Here is an 18,873-nt window from a genome sequence, read left to right as displayed (position 1 = left end):
TGGTGAATTCTGCATGGCAAAATCAAAAAATGCTGGACACATGGAAGAGAGGTCTTATTAAACTCCTTCCAAAAAAACAAATTTGTGAGTCTTTGGCAGACTGGAGACCTATCACTCTTATGCCCGTCATTTACAAAGTTACTACCAAAATGATTGTTGATCGGCTAAAAGGGTTTTTACATGATGGGTTGCATCCTGCTCAATATGGCTTTGTCCCGCGTAGGCATATCACAGATAACATTGCTAATGCCTATGTTGGAATTGAATATGCCAAATACACGCAGCAGGATCTTTTGTTATTGCAAGTTGATATTGCCAAAGCCTTTGATACTGTTCAGTGGGATTTTATTTCATCGGCTATGCAAGCATTGGGATTTGGCACAAAAATGCAGCAACTCATCACTTGGCTATATCAAGATAGTAAAGTTGCCTGCATACTTTCAGGGGATATTTCTCCATACTGGACTCTTGGTTGTTCTGTCAGGCAAGGATGTCCGCTAAGTGCTTTACTTTTTGCCATAGCCACTCATCCACTGCTTCAATATCTAGACCACCTCTTGGACACTGACCAGTTGCATGGTTTGGAGATTCTTGGCAGTCATAGCATGATTGCTCAGGCATATGCTAATGATTCATTCTTTACTCCAAAAAATACTCGGGTTGATCTGTCCATGATTATGCAGGCTCTTTCTACATATGGATTGGATGCTGGTCTTCAAGTAAATTTTTAGAAATCAAAATTGTTGCCGTTGCATGCACAGGAATGGCACAACCTTCTGTGGCCTGGGGAAATTGTCGCCGCTTCTCAATTCATTCGGAATCTTAGTTATCCTCTAGGTTGGGGATTCACCTGTTCCCAACAAACTGATTGGGTGCTAACAAAGTTAAGGGCAAAACTTGAATATTGGAAGCTTGCAACTTGGCCATTACATGTTCGTTTGCGAATTACACAATCCGTTTTGATAGCATACATACAATTTTATGTGCCTCTCACTATGTTCACTAAGGCAGATCTGGTTTACTTTATGTCAGCTATCATGGAAATTTTTTGGTGTTCAAAAAATGGCAAGAAAAGTCTCAGATTACTCTCTATGCATCCTCTGTTCTCCAAAGATGCACGGGGGTCTGAACATTCTCAATATTCAAATGCATTTACTTGCTCACAGAGGGAAAATGATGATACAGTTTACGCAAAGAGATCAGCCTTGGGCTTTCATGATCCGCTCTCTCTTATTACATATTCATACTTCTGCCTTTGGGCATTGGCAGCCTACTCAGTGGGATTTTTTATTTGGCTCTATCCGAGGCAAGACCAGAGGTTGCCCTTTTGTCTCTCGTCTGCTTCTTGATTGGAAACATATTTTATCTCACTTGGAATGGCATGGCAGGGATTCTCTGTCGGGAAACTCTTTGAGGGCTGAGAATATTTTTTGGTCTAAAGTATTCCACCCTCCTTTGGCCATACAAGAGCCCAGACGTTCTTATTTTCTCTCCTTCAAAGGCATTTCATCTGTGGCGGATGTACTTCAAGATGATGGCACAATTTTATCCTTTTCTATGGCTGCAAGCAAATACGGCTTGGGAGCTCATTATCGTTCTTTATGGCATAGGATTTCAGCAATGCGTCAACCGTACTTGCCGGTACCTCGTTTGGAACTTCAGAATCGGCTTGAGGATTGGATTTTACGCTCTTCTTCCTCATATGCCCGTCCTTTGAAGCTCTCACATATCACAGTGTCATCTCTATATAAAGTGTTATTACCTCCGCCTTGGATTTCTCACAGAGCAAATACTGTTTGGCATATGGATCGCCCAATGAAGTGGTGGAGAAAAAGGTTGCGTCTCCTTTCGCATTACAAAGTCCCTCTTCGGCAACAGCTTTTCCTATGGCGAGTTCTCCTTGGCATTTTTCCATCTGGCCAGTTACTTGCACACAGACATATTGCTTCACATTTTTTGGTCTGGTCCACATACTTGTGATCTCATCGCTCTCTCCGACAGAGGCTTCGAGCGAGATTTCCTACTGTTACTTTTGGTAGATTTTTGTGGTTGTTTGGTTTTCATCCACAGAGACAGGGTTTTGATTTATTTTTTGTATGGGTGCGCTACTGGACCCTATGGACTTTATGGATGGACAGAAATCATAGAGTCTTTGGTGATCCACTATTTTCATCCTTTCTTTTTTTCAAATGATCTCTGCAACAATCATTCTACGATTGTGTTCAGACTTGTTTGATTGATCAGGATGTGTATACAGCTTATACTGAGATCTTTAGTTGAGTAGTAGTTACTTCGTTTTTGAAGTAACTATGAATGTAGTTATCTTACAGCAATAAAAGATTTTTTTCCACAAATTTTAAAAAAAAAGTGTGTGTGTGTGTGTGTGAATGCTTTCTTCAGAATGTCTCTAAAGCAATCTCTATATGATAGTTATGCTGCGAGGGACTTGGATGCTACTAGCCTCGAAGTGTTTTCTGACTGTTTTTGAGTTCTCCCATTAGGCTCTATCTCGGAGTCTAATGTCATGTACATTGATCTCATGTTAATAATATAGTTACTAGTTTTACAAAAAAAAAAGTGTGTGTGTGTGTGAGAGAGAGAGACACACACACAGAGAGAGTGCACAATATTCAATCAACTCAATACTTATTTACTTGTATATTGAACAACGACCAAGGTAATAGCCTCGACGACTCCAACTCCATCGACAAACAGACGAGTCCGCCCATGCAACAATGGGACAAGCAAACAACTACATAGCGGCTACACAAAGCTACAAACAAAAGAAGATCCATCGATGGAATCCTCAAATTTCATAGATATCTCCATAGGCACAATTCTCCATGTGACTCCAATTGCCACATCATCATAGCATCCTTTGCCCCTCCACCTAGATCAAGGCATATCTCTTGATTTAGGAAGAATTTGAGGGTGCTCCAAAAAGGAAAAATGCTCGATTTTTTATGCTCTACCCAGTCATCACATAATGCGCACATTTAGGTGCAAGTATCACACACATTGTAGCCTCGGCATCAAATCCTCTTCTTGCATGCACTGAAGCCTTTACATAGATGCATCTAACCCAGCACCTTAAGACGAACAAAAGAAAAGAAATTATTTATTGCTTTTCATCGCTCGACGGTTGGTCTAGATTAGAGTAGCGTAGTTCATCCTTAGAGGAGAGAACTCCAAAGTAGCCAATCAAAGCCATGCCCAAAAATTCTCAAATAGTTCCTACTTGGAGTTAGTCCCTACGGTCACATGCGGTTTCACATCATTACATTTCCTAAAACCTGACCACCATCAGTTCAGCGAGAAAAATTCAAAGTTTTTCAGAGGCATTGGCCAATTGATCTGAGGGCAAATTGCACATGATTTCATTTTGCACTCACATGCCACCATTGTAAAACCTCCTGGCTATTTTTTGGCATTGTGCACATCATTTGAGCCTTGTAATGCCTCTTGGCTATTCCTGGCATCGTTTGCCACAAGCCTTATAATAGATTGGATATATATTGCAGTTTCTTCTTCATCAAAAGTTTAGATTTCACTTGATACAGACAATGTTTTGCAATTGATTCAGACAGTGATTTTCACAGTAGATTGAGTACATTTCTTACACCATGTCTACCACTAGCAACCTCAATTTGGAGGCATCTACTAAGTTAGATAATTCAAATTTTGGCACATAAAAATATCAAATGGAGACCATTCTTGTACTTCAAGATAAATGGGAGTATGTTGATGGGTCTACACCTAGACCATTGGACGATCCATCATCAACTCCCACCATTGCCGTAGCACAGGCAATGGAATCTACACCTACACCAATAATGTCTGCACCTATAGTAGATCATGCCATTGCCCGAGCATAGGCAGAATGGGACAAGAAAGATAAGTATGCATATCATTTGATCAAGAAAAATGTGCAAGATGTCACATGCTTGAACAGCTCAACATAGTGACATCAAAAGAAGTATGGGATATGTTCGCAACTCTTTACGAGTCTAAGAACACCAAGGTTCTCACACTGAGATACCAAATCAACCAAAGTTTCTGCAATAGCAATGAAACTTAGAAATGCATAGCATTAAACAAGGAGGAAACATGTGTCATTCACAATGACACCCTTATCTAAAGCTCACATTACCAAGTTGAGGGGTGAACAAGTTAATCCTTCTTAAGGTAAAGGGCATGAGCATGTAAAAACCAGCAAGCATGCACTTAGGAATGCATAGCCCACAACATATGTAAGAGGCTAAGGAAGGCGAAGAATTTTAGATATTTGCCTTATCCTAGCATACAAGAGATCATCACAAATAGGAGCCCTCCAACCATTATCAACCCATCTCCATGAGGCCATCATTATTAGGCCTAGCATTAACCAAGTAGCATTTGTACTTACAAGGTGCCTAATTAATTCTTTATAGTCTCATTTGTAGTTCTCAACCAATCCAAAGTACAACTTCTTGTTGGGTAGACCTTAGTTGCAGTAGGCCAGAGTCAAGCAAAATTGGGAGATTAATACCTTGTCATTGCATAGAGGCAAGAAGAAAGTATGCATGCTGATGGAAGCAATGTCGTGCTGGAAGGAGCAATACGCCTAGTCTTGGCTGAAATGGTCAACATAGTGGATGGCTTGGATGAGGAGGAGGAGGAAGAGTTTTTGCGGGTGAACTAGGATCTCGTTTGTTCACAAAATTGACGTCAAGGAGATCTCCACACAATTTCTCCCACCAAGACCTTTCATAGGAATGGCAACTCCACCACCGTAGACCGTGTCAATGGATGATCCAGTTACTATGGATTTGGATCTACGGGATATTTTTGATTGATCATGGGAAACATTTTTGTGGCCAAGGTGATTAAAGAGACGACCTCTTTTTCCATGGTGATTCACAAGAAATCGTCCTCATACTACCCACAAGCCAATGCACAAGTCGAGTATCCAACAAGCAGTTTAAGTGGATCATGTCCTTGTCGGTCAACAATAGTCGGACTGATTGGGACAAGGTGGTGCAAAGTTTTCGCATTGCAATGGAGGACCAGCTACTTCCACAAGAATCTATGGAATTCTGGCTAGATGTGTTGAAGCAGTTGGAGGAAGACCACATGGAGAGCTATTATTTGACACAAGTAGTTCAAGCACACAAGAAATGGAGGGTGGACTTGGACTCAAAAAATAAATTCTTCAAGAAGGGGCAATCGGTCTTGATCTTCAATAACCGCATGGGACGAATCTTGGAGAAGTTGAAAATGCGGTGGCTGGTGGATCTTTGAGTATTGCAGGTTGACTTCTTTCTACTTGGTGGATCTTCAGGGCCGACTATTTCCACTTTTGGTGAATGGTTTGCGGATGTGGAGGTACCATCATAAGGGGCACCTTAAATGTCCATTCCTTGTAAAGCGTGAGGTACTTGTTTCTTGGTGGCCAGTGGGGGAGTAGTATTTAATGGTAGGATCATGCATTATGTGCCATGATGAGTCCTTAACTACTAGTGTTACCTCGGGTTCAGTGCCAATCGCCTTGCATGTCTCGACTATCAAGCACTTACAAGAGCTCAGTTTAGTTCTTCCCATTGTTCACTCACAGTTCCTCACTCATTTGCTCCATAGAGTGCTCTTCTCAAGCTCCCTCCATACCTCTCCTACAGCTTGCACACTCATGGATATGGTGCTTGTCTAGTTGATAACCATGTCTCTCATCCTCTCACTAAGCCATGGCAACATTGATAAGTGGTTGCGACAACTCCGAATTTGCAATTTTCCTAGCATTGATTGGGCGTGTATCATCGTTCACCTAGAGATGGTTCAACTATGCAAACAACTTGCATAAAGCTCATCTATGATCATATGTTCCTTCCAATCAATGGAGAGAGCCATAACTTTCATACCCTAGGTATAACGACACTAGAGGCTGAGTTTGGGGTGCACATTCGAGGTATTGCCTCAGTAATCAAAATAATGTGATGATTCGTGAAGGCTACCGATGGGTGCTAGAGTGTATATTCTTCCAAGCAAAGACATATACAACACAGAAGGGATCATAGCTCTTGCAGAGTCACTACCCGTTGCATGGGTGGTTATCTTGAAGGAGCAGCTCTAGGCAAAAGTTTCTTGAGTGGCAAAGGCAGTAGCAAAGGGGCTCGTGATCACTATGAAGGTGGGTCAAGTCCTCAACCTCATAATCCCACTCATAGATGACATGGAGGTCCCTCTGTGCATTACAACAATGATGCTAGCCTTGGTGCTTGAAGGCCCACGAATGCACTTACAAAAAGGTGGAGGCATAACAATGAAAGTAGTAGCTCTTCTCATCTCGAGACTCCTAATTTGAGCATGCCTCTCTCGACAGTAGCCACAGTGACCCCTATTTCCCCTCTACCACCGCCTAGTTCAGTGCAACTAGTTTCCCAGGCAGTAAGCACTCCACCAACGAGCAATCCATGAACCCCAATGATGCTACGACAGTGGAAAGCACTATAGAGTTGCCACGGATGGTAGTGACCATGAGCACAGTTGCGGCGACGACTAGTGCGTTAGGTGAGCCAGCTGTTACCTCCAAGATCGTAACTATTTTGGGAGGGACAACAAGATTTGATGGCTCTCTCTGATAGTGGGTGCGAGTAGATTCTTTAATCGACAGGCACTCCACCATTGGCAGTGGTGGCCATGACAGCAAACGGAGGGTAATTCTTGTTGGAATATGAAGCCAAAGTGAGTATAAAATCAATGTTCTAGGTGGTCTACGTGTGGTTTTATAGTCTAGTGAGTCCTAGACATGCCATGTGTCATATTGGGAGATATCCCATAGACATTGTGACTTTCTAGAGTCTAGTGGCACACTATATAGTGTTGTACTTGTCTATTGTCTATCACATCAGTCAACATCAAGCTTTATCTACATGTGAGTATTTTGGTTATCATTGCCTTGCACTTGTACTTTCTTTCCATTTTCATTATGCTTTCCATCTTTCCATTCCATTCCTAGTGTTAGAGTGATGCTCCCCTCTCCACATGTCCCTTCATGTGGTATCAGAGCTATGTTCCTAGCCCTGCTTTCCCTTTCCCTTCCAAGAGGTTGAGGTGAGGGAGGCCAATGAAGCTACTCTCCCTCCTCCTCCTTGGAAGGTTGCACTGTTCTCTCCTTCCTTGAGCTCTCTTCTCATCATTACCCAAGCCTCATCAACGTGAGCTGAATGCTGTCCATCTACGACATGTTGTTGGTTACCATCAAATGGAGCTAGAGCTGCTGCAGACTTGGCTCGCTATTCTGCCCACCGTTTTGAGACTTGCGACCAGTGCGGCACTTATATATTGAGCTACAAGTGGAATTTCGATTTGGTTTTTGAAAGAAAGTTGTAGTACACTTCAAGAGCTACAATTTTGGTGTTTACTTTGTCTCAATTGTGCTTTGTATCAAAAGTTATTCCATTTGCAATGTGTGACAAAATCAAGAGTGCATTTCGTCATCTGTTGATGTTTGTAGCAGCTACTTCCCATGGGTATCTTGTGAGCTCGTGCAGCGAAATATGATCCGTTATCTTCTTCAGCAAATGAAGATGCATTGATGGGCGTGTTTTCTTTACTCATGAAGACATAGACTTGCTCGTGGAGAAACACGGGCAAGCTGCTTCTCACACTAATTTTTTATTTCTCCAATTTCTACCTCAGATTTTAAAATTTCCAAGGATTTCTATGGTGTGAGGGTTCCTATTGTTGAAGGAACATATTGCTTCAAAATTTTTGGAAAGCCCCAAAATTCTTGAAACCATAATTTTGTGCTAAACCCTAATTTGTAGAATTTTGGGCTTTTCTGATTTCTACATCCCTTTAGCTCTATTGAAGCCCCCAGCATGTAAATCATTTGGGGATTTCCACATTCAGACCGGTTGCTGACACAATAGAGAATATCCAACTGATCCAACAACATTTCCAAAATCTGCTATCCACCTCTATCCCTCTTAATGATTCGATTATCCAAGCTACACTGATATGCAAGGAGGTGAGAGAGCATGTTGTTAAATTTTTTGAGAATGTCTACCTTGAATAACCACTCTCGTTTAAAGAGCTCAAGCAAGCAGTGCATGCAATGGCTAATGGAAAAACATCTGGTGAAGATGGACTCCTAGTGAAATTCTATAAATGATTTTGGGAAATTGTTGGCCCTTGTTTATTGCAGGTTTGGAATGAAAGCATTAACTCTCCCTCCCTTCCTCCTTATATAAATGGGGGAATCATCAAGCTTATTCCTAAGGAGGGCCCTAGAGATGAACTGAGAAACTGGAGGCCTCTCGCCATGCTTTAATTGTAGCTATAAAATGTTTGCAAATGCCCTTTCCCTGAGAATTCAGGATAGAATGAACTCTTTGATTCTCAAATAACAAAAGGGGTTCATTAAAGGAAGACACTTATTGGAGGCAATTATTAACATCTGGGAAGGTTGTGAATTTGCAAAGGAAACTAGATAGGAAATTTGTTTCCTAAAGGTTGACTTTGATAAAGCATTTGACCTCTTAGATTGGGATTTCATAATTCAATCTTTGTAGGACATGGGGATTGCCCCCATCTTTGTCTCTTTTGTGAGACTACTTCTCTCTAATTCTTTGGCTAAAGTGTGTGCAAATGGGGAGATGAGTCAACTTTTGCCTTTAGAAGATCTATAAGACATTATTGTCCTGTAGCTCCCCTCCTCTTTGCAATTGCTTCAGATTCTTTGGGGTGGTGGCTTATACAAAATGAGGCGAAAATTGGTACACTCAAAGCCATAGAGATTTTCTCAGGCAAACAACTTATTGGTCAACAATTTGCAGATGATACAAACTTCACACCAAAAAAAGTTGACAGGACATACAAAGAGTTCTTGAATGCCTTGATGTTTTTTGTGTGGCCTCTAGGTCTATAATAAGCTACTAAAAAATAGGGTATGCAACACTAAGTGGCAAGGAGCATGAGGATTTAAGAGATATTGGATGCCTTAGAAGACCCCATGGTTCAATTCTTCCTCTCCTGTGAATACCAATGGGATTTAACATTTCTATGAAAAAGGTGGGACTAGTTCCTATGCAAGTTCAAGAAAAAACTTGACACATGGAGGGGCTATCAAGCTAACCTGGTTGGGAGAAGTCCCAAACCATTGCCTATACCCGGTGGCCATTTTTTATCTTTCCTATTGGTAACCTTCAAAGTCTGGTCTTTAAAAATTTGTCAAATCATGTAGATATTTTTTGTGGGGAGGGCCCTCTAAAATCTCAAAAGTGAGATGGACTTTCTGTACCAAACCCAATGGAGAGGGAGGGCTTGGGGTAGTTGACAAACTCTCTGCCTCCTAGATAATCAAGCCTATCCTAAACCCTAGATTTGGCTTTGCTCTTGCTCTGAAATGTTGTACATATCCATCCCATCAAGGCTCCAAAATGGAAGAGATACCCTCTACTCTCAACGTTGTGTTGCCCAAAACCTTGCAGCACCAAAGGGATGCAGATGTGGAAATCTCTCTAAACAGATTTTGAAGAAATCAAGAGCTTTATAGTCTTCTCTGGGAAGGGGGCTTTATGGCTTTAGATTTTATTTGGGTCTTTGTTGTTTTTAAAGAGAACCCTTTGAGTGATGAAGATTTTATTAGAGCTAGTCTTCTTTTCAAAAAGGGGTTACAAAGTTGGGGTTGGCTGCTAGACAAAGCTAACTTGAAGTGAAAAAGTTGGCCCAAAATTAGAAGATAATTCTCCCTTGCTAATTATCAACATGATTTAATCATGAATAGGATAACTCTCTCGCAATGTGGCACCCAATGGGAGAGGGGGAATCAGTTGGTCTACAAGAGAGAGTTTAGTTGGGTAGGTAGCTCTATTTTATTCCTAATCCCCATGCCAACTTCCACAATTGAGAAGGTTTACTGAGAACTTAACCGAAGTTAGAAGCTTGGAGCAATGTAGAGAAGTGGAAGAGCATATTCGAGAGTATCCAGACCAAAGACATGTTGGAAAAAATATCCACCCTACTATGGTTGATGTTACACATGGCAGTCTGGACTAATGCTAGAAGTTTACGAATAGGGAAAGGGGATGGTCATTGTAAGAGATGCCTAGGAGACATCTTCCATCTTTTTGGAGGTCTCCAGAAGGCCATTGAGATGTATAATGAAGCCCATTCCTGGTTGAATATGGAGATTGAATTACATGATCTTAACTATCAGGAAGAGTCCCATACAATGGTGGTCAAATTCCTAGCTGAACCTGATCAACATGTTGCTTCCAAGAAGATACCACTTATCACAAAGGTTGACCTTGAGGCCTTGACACTAGTATTAATGACCTCCCCCATTTCTACATATTTCTTTAGAGCTCCCTCCCCGAGAAGATCTCCATCAAGGTCCCCCACTATTGCTACCAGAGGGCCTTATTTAAGAGACTCATTCTCTCCTTTGGATGTTAAACATCATATTGATGATGCTACAAAGGGAAATACTGCTACCACTAAAGGTTCCATCAAATTTGCCTCCCATGGTTGTACACCAGAAGAAAGAGCAGGTACCAAGGAAGCCAGAGAAGACAAGAGAGATACCCCTAACTCCCAAAAGGTCAAAGATGAAGAAGAGCAAAAACCAAATGTTGTCATCTCTTTTTTTGTTTAGCACATACTTTATATGTGAAGGTCTTTTATGGAGAATCATTTAAGATTTTGAGGATGTATAAAGTTTGATATGTAAATAATATACAACTACCTTTTTCCATGCAATAAATAAATAAATCGATAATGAGAAGATAACATTTCATAAAAGAACCTACTTCTATGCAATTTTATTAGATATGGAAAGACATATTCTTGTAAGGCTTAGCTTTTCATTTTATAAAGAAATGCTATGGTATTCACATTAAGACATGGACCATTTACTTATAGACATTAACATACAACATTTAGTTGTGAATCATATAAATGATATGAAATCATTTCTTGACCTTTCTCTTTAATGATAAGATGAAACATCTAGAAAATGATGACTGATCACCAAACATAAGCAAAAAACAATTTTCTCATGGTGTGGAGTGTGTTTGCTTCCATAGCATCAAAACCTACATGGCCAATAGTGAAAAAGCACACTAGGATGTTAATGCCAAATGAGATTTATGGGTCACAAATTATAGTAAATAATCACACTAGAAATGTCATTTTTAAGTTATAGATCAGTAGCAATCTTGCCTCAAGGTAAAAGTCTAGGCATCTAGACTGTTTTTGGGGATTTTTAAGTTGTAGATTATCAATCTTGCCTCAAGGTAAAAGTCTAGACACCTAGCCTTGTCCCCCCCAAAAAACCCAACCATAGCTAACCCATGAAAACATGAGGTTTGCAATGGGGAAAAAATTGTGAAAAATATAGATACATGACTTGCAAATATGCTAAATGAATTGAGCTTCATTCAATGATTGAAAAGATCATAGTGCAACCCAAAAGCTATAGAATGGTAGTTTTATGTATGACCTCTTTGTTTGATTTTAATAATAAATACACCTCGTCAAAACAATGTATAATCTTTTGTGGTGAGCCACAAGATTGTTCATCTAAGATCCTTAAAAACTTCATGGAGTGCAATTACTAAATGTGTAGGATAACACATGCATTCACATGATATGTATTTTTTGAGCTAAGTAAGTATACATTCAGAAGGGTTTATATAATGCAAAACAACAAAATTCAAATGGAATCAAAATTTACAAAGGTATCAAATTGACATGTATTATGATGTAAACAATATTATTATTATTATTTGGGGGCCATGGATGTAGGTGACATTGCTATATAAAAGTAAGCGCACTGCCTCGGACTAGCATTAGCATTAATCCAATTACTTAGAGACAAGCACAACCTTCCACACATGCAACATATAAGGTGCTCAAAGAAATAGTCACTATGAGATCATAATGACGATGATAATGATGATGATCATGGCAATCAACAACCACTAGAAAAAAATGACTAAAACCTTTGTTTCCTTTTAAAACAATGGAAAAATAGACATGTATCCCAAGTGCCATAACATTTCATAAGGAATAATAAATATGCGAAAATATATGAAAGAACTTTCAAGCAAAAATATCAAGGAATTTGAACTCTATAAGAAAGAGAGAATCCATGGAAACAATTTGCATAGGAGCCTCAACCTTGTAATAAATATGAGAGAATACATGAAAGAAATTTCAAGCAAAAATACAAAGGAATGTTAACTCTAACGCTTTAGTGAATCATGGTTGCCATAAGGAAGTTTCAGTAGGGAGGGTCGTTGAGTAGGCCCTTTTGCCTCATAAATTTATTATATATTACAATAGGAATCTTGACACATTAGCATCCTCATGGTTGCTAAGAGGAGGAAAGGGCACAATCCAAAACTTAAGGCCTCTCCTTCCATCAAAGCCGTGAGGTATTTGTTGGGCCCAACTTCAAGCCCCCTCCTATTGTCAAAGCTAGGTGAGGGCAAAGTTGTGAGGTATTTGCCAGGCCCAACTTCAATCCCCCTCCTATTATCAAAGCTAGGGTGTTTGTCAGCTCAATTATCGAGCAACAAAAGTACTGGGGCAACTATTTTGCTCCTACAAGTCAATTTGGAGATTAAAGCGATTGACCATTGCGCTGATTGAAGAAGTCCGATCTAGAGGGTGCTATCAACATTAACACACCCATGGCATCAAGTGAAGGAGAGGTGTTGTGATGATAATTACACCCTTGTCAAGGGCTGAGGTTGGTGGAAGAGAGATCTCCACCCTCCGACCGAAGATCCTTCTCAATCAAAAGAAGGGTCAAAACACAATGGGAGCACGGTAAAATCAAACTTAACAAGAAACCGACACATCAGCAATTCCTAAACAAGAAAATGGCCTGAGATGTAATTACCATTCAACAAATGGCACAGATTGACACATGTCAGAACTTAGACATCTGCGTCACGCCGCCATGCCATGTCATTCCCTCTGCTCATCTCCACACATCATGCCACATCATCTATTCCACATGGACTAGTCCGCAGCAGAGCGTTGCCCAATGTTGTCTAGGTGATCGTGCACAGTGTGTGGAGTAGATTGTGCAGAGAAGTCCAATAGAGCCTAGTGAGCACATGCCACCACGCCACATCATGCTGTCTGCTTATAATTCAATCCTCTTCATAGTCTGACTGCTCAATGTGACCACGCCTTCTCTTTCTCGTTGCACCACATCACCATAGACCATTAAGCATGAATGTGCCGCCGCACCACATCATGTGCAAGGAGTGTGATTGGGTAGCCATAGCAATACCTTGTAGGTGGACAACAAACTAGAACATCTAGCTGACATGGCAGATGGGCGGCGCAGAGCAACACATTTTGTGCATTAAACAAACCTACTCTGATACGTGGCAGCCATGCGCCCGCCTCCTCGCGCTGTGAGAATTATAGCCAATGCAAATCACCGCATCAAAATCTAAAACATTGGTGATCCGGTGGCTTTTCCCTCCAAGTGTAAAGAAATAAAAGAACTTAAAAATTGAAAGAGCAGGCTTACTTTTTGGTAATGAACCTTATAAATTATCGTTGCTTGCCATCTCAGAAATCGCTGTACCAACCAGAGGCATTTGTCCAGCAGATGCATCTCCTGCAGAAGACGGACAAGAAGCAAGAGAAGATCTGGTATCCAAGCACAGCACATCTTGCGTCGAGTCCGCACTGGTCGAGCAATGGCCTACGATGCCAACCCGTTCGACGAGGAGGAAGTAAATCCATTCTCGGTCAGTAAGTCGATTTGCGCTATTTTATTCCTTGAGACTCTCTCTTTTTCGAGTACACTGGGCGATGCGGATATCTAGATCAGCCTGGATAAACACGAGAAAAGATGCTTAGCTAGACTCAGGCCTTGTGTCTCGATTAACGCCGATCTTTCGTCTTTTCGTGTACAACTGCTTAATTTGACCGAGCTGTGGGTTCTGTCGCGTTGGATCGTCGTTATGTACATTCTGTCGCGAGGATCTTCTAGTTAGATGTGTATAAAAAGCTACACGTAATGGCTTCGTTCTTCTGGCAGGATCCAGTCGTACGTGCACAAGTTTCAGGACAACCACAGTATGGTGGAGGAGCTTTATACAATCCGGTTGGTAGATATATTATGAGTTCCAAATTTTGCTGGCCCCTCGGTTGGCACATTGATCTTTGTTATTTGGATAAGGTTGTGCCTAAAGCTACATGCTTGCATGCTTCCATATATAAGGTTTGCATAAAGCGCTTGCATGCATCCAACAGGATCACGGGAAAAAAAGCAGCGTAAAGTTTTTCATGCTGCAGCTGTGTGCACAGCTACAACAGCATGTTTTTATGTGTCTTTTCCTGAAGAAATCTGGATCCCAGTCCAAGACGGCCGTATTTCAAGACTTCTTGTATATAGGAGCCCACTAGTTTGTGTCGCTGTGCACAGAAACTGTATATCTCTGGGAGCTAGTGCCTTATGTTATGTCTGCTCCAAGACGGTGGTATTTCAAGACTTCTTGTATATAGAAGCCTACTTGTTTATTGGCTGTGCACAGAGATTGTAGATCTCTGGGAACGAGTGTCGCATGTCTTTCTGTGATGAGCTGTGGTGTTCGAGTCATCTCAGAGATCATTGGTTGACCTCTTTCCTACAGAATTCCATCCTCCAGTTTGGTTTTTGCCATAGAATTTTGTTGCACACGTTTTTCTATTAGCCATGTCTTTGTCTGGAGGATCTAAGGCATCAATTTTGGCATATTCCATCCAATTGGTCTCTGCTTGAAACCAGGATTCCAAAAGACCAGTTAAAGTACATGGCATGCAATCCAGCTCAGGAAGAGCGCAATTGCTTCTCCCCATCCAACAGTTAAGGATAGAAACAGTTTAGTATTACAAGTACAACTACCTTCCTTAACAGATGTAGTGCCATAGATGAGTATCAAGAAAAAGCTGTATCAGGATTTGGAGTCTCTCCTAGTGGCACCACAGGTGCTGAGAGGACGTCTTGCCAACCAAGAAATGGACATTTGCAAGCAAATAAAGTGTGATCTTTGTTTGTCTAAACCCATGCTCTGGTTAGAGGGTGCTTGGTCGTATGGGAGGCTATCTGGGCAGGGCAGAATCTCGTATATGGATCCATCTCTGATGTGACTGAAATTTGTTGGAGGATGATTGGCAAAATGATTCAGGAGATTTGAGGAGCAATGACTTGTGCCAAGACAGTCTCTCATAGGCCACGCTGTCAAGGTGTGCCAAGCAGTCACGTCAATTCTGATCTCATAGTAGAACAGGCATGGACGCTGAAATGTTGCTAACTCTTGTAGGTGCAAAAATAGAATTTCCCTATGTTTGTATGGTGATCGCTCGAGACGAGGAGCTAGTGAGAGGACACTTTTAGTTCCAACTTCCCTGGAAGTGCATGTTATGAATGCTCACGTAGTTTGTGCTTGTGGTGGAGCCGCTTGAAGAGAGTCAAAGGAAGTGCTTATCATCTAACCACAGCCCAAGGATTTGGTTCAATTCTTGCATGGAAAACCTTAATCCTCTTTTTGGCAGAAAGGGCAGCTTGTCAAAAAAGAATCCCATAGCCTCACTGACAAGGGGATATGAGCATCTAGAGTCTCTCTCATTATGTATCCGTTGAGGGGATGTGAAGCCTATCTGTGGACTTATTGTTTGAAGTAGTCATTGCCCCACTAGTGAGTCCCCGTATGAGGATAGGTTGTATAGATAGTCTAGATGGAACAAGCATATGCCCATGTGGGGCTATGCATGTATACCCATTCATTGATGTTTGGTTATATCCATATAGGTAGTGACTGGCTAGGCACCTTGTATGGCTTCATGTGGAAGATTGGATATGGGAAGGCTCACATCCTAGTCTATCAGGGTCCTACAGTTGAGTTATGTGGGGAGGGGCTGCTTGCCTGGCACCAAGCTGTAAATATTCCAAAGTCAAAGCATAAGTTGACCATTTATTGATCATAATTAATGAATTCTTCATTTATTTAATTATATTCAAAGGGCTACTTTCATTTGGTCAAAGTCTTAACTTCGGTCAAAGATACTTAACCTCGGTTAAGTAAGCCTAACCTTGGTTAGGGAGACTCGACTTAGGCCAAGATGGTTAACCACAGTTAGTCAAAGGCGTGGCTCCGGTTAGTAACGAGACTTGGCTTACGCCAAGAGGGTTAGCTTCATTAACCAAGGTGCGCCAACTTCGGTTGGAGAGACTTGGCCGTAATTAAGGCGCTCTGACTAATGCTCAAGCCCCTTAATTACGACCAAAAGGGTTGACCTCGGTCGACTAAGAATTGTGTTCTATGTTTTGTTCATGTGTTTTGTTGCTTTGCTTGCTAAGTATGTCTTCCTTTTGTTTTTCATAAAAGTTTTTGTTTACCTCTCTTTTTTCTTCTCGTTCATTTTCTCTTTTATTTTTTGTGTAGATTTTTGGTCTTTAGAACAATAAAAAATCTAAATTTGTATGATTGGACTTATTCTAGTCTTACAAAGGTATATATTTGTTCACGTGTTTGCTTGGTGCAGACACCCACAACGACTAGGATTAGTCTACGGATCATTATTTGCATGCAAAGCGCTGACCATTAATGGGTGCCATGGTTTTGCGCTTTAGCTAATGGTTGTAGGTACTAAGAAGGATTGAAGAATGAAGAAATATGGAGCTAGGCGAGCGCTTGAAAGATCACTCGTGTGACCACGTGCTTCGAAGACTCCAGAGTTGTCCCTAGTGGCATGTAATTAGGAAAGTAGTTTAGAATTTGACAGTTGGCATGTTGCCAAATGATGAACTTGAAGCTCTTTGTTAAACTACTCACGTTTTTGTATTTTGGTAACACAGCTCTATGCTGAACTTTGGCCCGACAAGTTGTCCTGGGCCCTAGTGTCTTGTGAGAGAGAGAGAGAGAGAGAGAGAGAGAGAGCTGTTTGTTGTAAATGATGGATTCAATGGGAGAGAGTTGTTCGTAATGATGACGGTTTCAATTGGTATCAGAGCAAGGCTCATGGTTTTTTCAAGCTGCGACGATCAAGTAAGGGTTGCGTGCAGAATGCCACAAGGAATCGTGATGCAAGCTATTTTGAAGTTTGTCAATGCACAACAAGCTTTGCATAGGGGACATCTACACGACGACGGAAGACCAACCGAAGGAGATGACATCCAGAGGTTTTATTTGCCCCGAGCAGATGACAACACGATGCTTTCGACAGAGATAAATGACCCGATGAACGCAATCGTTGGCAAAACGGTGAAACACCAGGTGGCTCACATCTAGCGCAATCCCCAAATAAGGAGCTAGAAGCTCATTTGCGTTACATGAAGATTGCGTTTGATGAAGGCGAATTAGTTGGAGTCCATGTGCGTCGTGAAGAGCAGAAACGACAACGAAGCTTGAAGGCAATCTTGTGTTGACGACCAAAGAGCAAGTTAAATTTGCCTAGGCGATCACGTTGAGTTGCCTAGACCTTGGGGGTCTCAAAAGAAAGTGTGAATGCATAGAGCCAGGCGTGACAGTATTAGCCAGGGAAACGCTTCCACGTAGGTGCATGTCTGACATAAGATTTCATGACAGAAGAATCCTAATAGGATTTTGAGGCCGTGACATACCTGGTGGTTGCGACGCTTTGCGAATGTCATAAGCGTAGTCTACAGGCGACGGGGAGACGTGCATGACGTCTGACAGAGATCTTCGACGGATTTTGCAGACGGTTTGACAGGCGCTGAGGTGACATTGCCAGCTCAGCTGATGATGTGGTGTTGGCAAGCGAGGGTTAGTTGGCAGTCAGCCTGGCAGACTCGTGGTTAGTTCGATCCTGGTCAGAGGTTCAGTTAGTTGGCCCAATCAAGCCAAACTTTCTCCTTGAAAACAAGGGTTGAGTGCATCGGTTGCATACAAAGTGTGTGAGAGAGTTTGCAAAACTCAGATAAGTTGCAGTGATGGCTTCACAGCAGCATGCCCAATCATCCCATGAGGGAATGGCAGAGTTTGATCAGGTATGGCAGGCAGAGGGTATGCAGACAAATAAAGAGAATGCCTACAGAGAGTTGATTACTCAGTTGGGAGAGGCAAGAAGCGACCCTTTGTTTCGCAGGATGGCACAACCTCTCTTTGAGGAAGAGCCAGAGAAGCCTCCTTCTGGAGCAAATCAGGAAGTGATGGGCAAAAAGAGATCCTTGAGTCCTACTCCTTTTTCCACAGATGAGGTATTAGGAAAGAGTAAGAAGTCTTCCCATAAGGACAGCAAAAAGAGGAAAAGAGAAGGTTCTCTTTCCAAGAAGAAAAAGGCGATGTATCATCATAGTTCATCTAGTTCTTCTTCTTCTAGCTCTACCTCTTTATCCTTGACACATCTTCTTCTTGTGGATCCTCAAAGCCAAAGCATAAGACGAAGAAGAAGAAGAAGAAGACTGGCAAGAAAGTAGAGACTAAAGACTTCAAAGACGGTGGGAAATCAGTGAGATTTGCCACTTACAATGGCCAGTATGGTCAAGCTGAGAAGGCAATGCAATTCATAAGGCAATTTGATGCTGCTTAGGAATAAATTGTTTATAAAAGGCTTTCTTTGAAATCCTTCCATTTCTTGGGAGCTGTATAATTAGTAGTTTTAGCTATCCACCATGCACTGGCTGTACCAATCAAATGCAAATCAACCATATGAGGTTTCAAAGACTCACTGAAATTTTCTAGTTTCGAGACCATGTCCTCCTTGGTTGGGAGAGTATGCACATTGAGTCTTATAATCAGAAATTTTGGACTCATATTTATAGGTTTCACCTTTCAAGAAAATCTTTGACAAGACTCAACTCAGGAAGTATCGGGCAGGACACACTCCAAAGATACAGGCCCAAGTGAACACTAAGGATATCAA

General features: G+C 41.5%; 1 protein-coding gene across 1 annotated transcript in view; it reads left to right on the top strand.

Moving 5' to 3' along the window:
- Positions 1-13,518: 13,518 nt before the first annotated feature.
- Positions 13,519-18,873, top strand: part of LOC147891429 (secretory carrier-associated membrane protein 1-like) — a 40,653-nt gene continuing 35,298 nt past the window's right edge. The window contains exons 1-2 of the mRNA XM_087389100.1: positions 13,519-13,754; positions 14,048-14,113. Coding sequence (XP_087245226.1) covers positions 13,704-13,754; positions 14,048-14,113 — 117 coding nt within the window. The 5' untranslated portion in view covers positions 13,519-13,703. The remainder of the gene's footprint in view (positions 13,755-14,047; positions 14,114-18,873) is intronic.

This window comes from Dipteris shenzhenensis, chromosome 18 (genome assembly GCF_047967505.1).
Source record: "Dipteris shenzhenensis isolate YYH24624 ecotype China chromosome 18, Dip_SZ_1.0, whole genome shotgun sequence".
Lineage (NCBI taxonomy): Eukaryota > Viridiplantae > Streptophyta > Polypodiopsida > Gleicheniales > Dipteridaceae > Dipteris > Dipteris shenzhenensis.
Note: the sequence above shows the minus strand (reverse complement) of the source record. Positions and strands in the feature narration are given on the sequence as shown.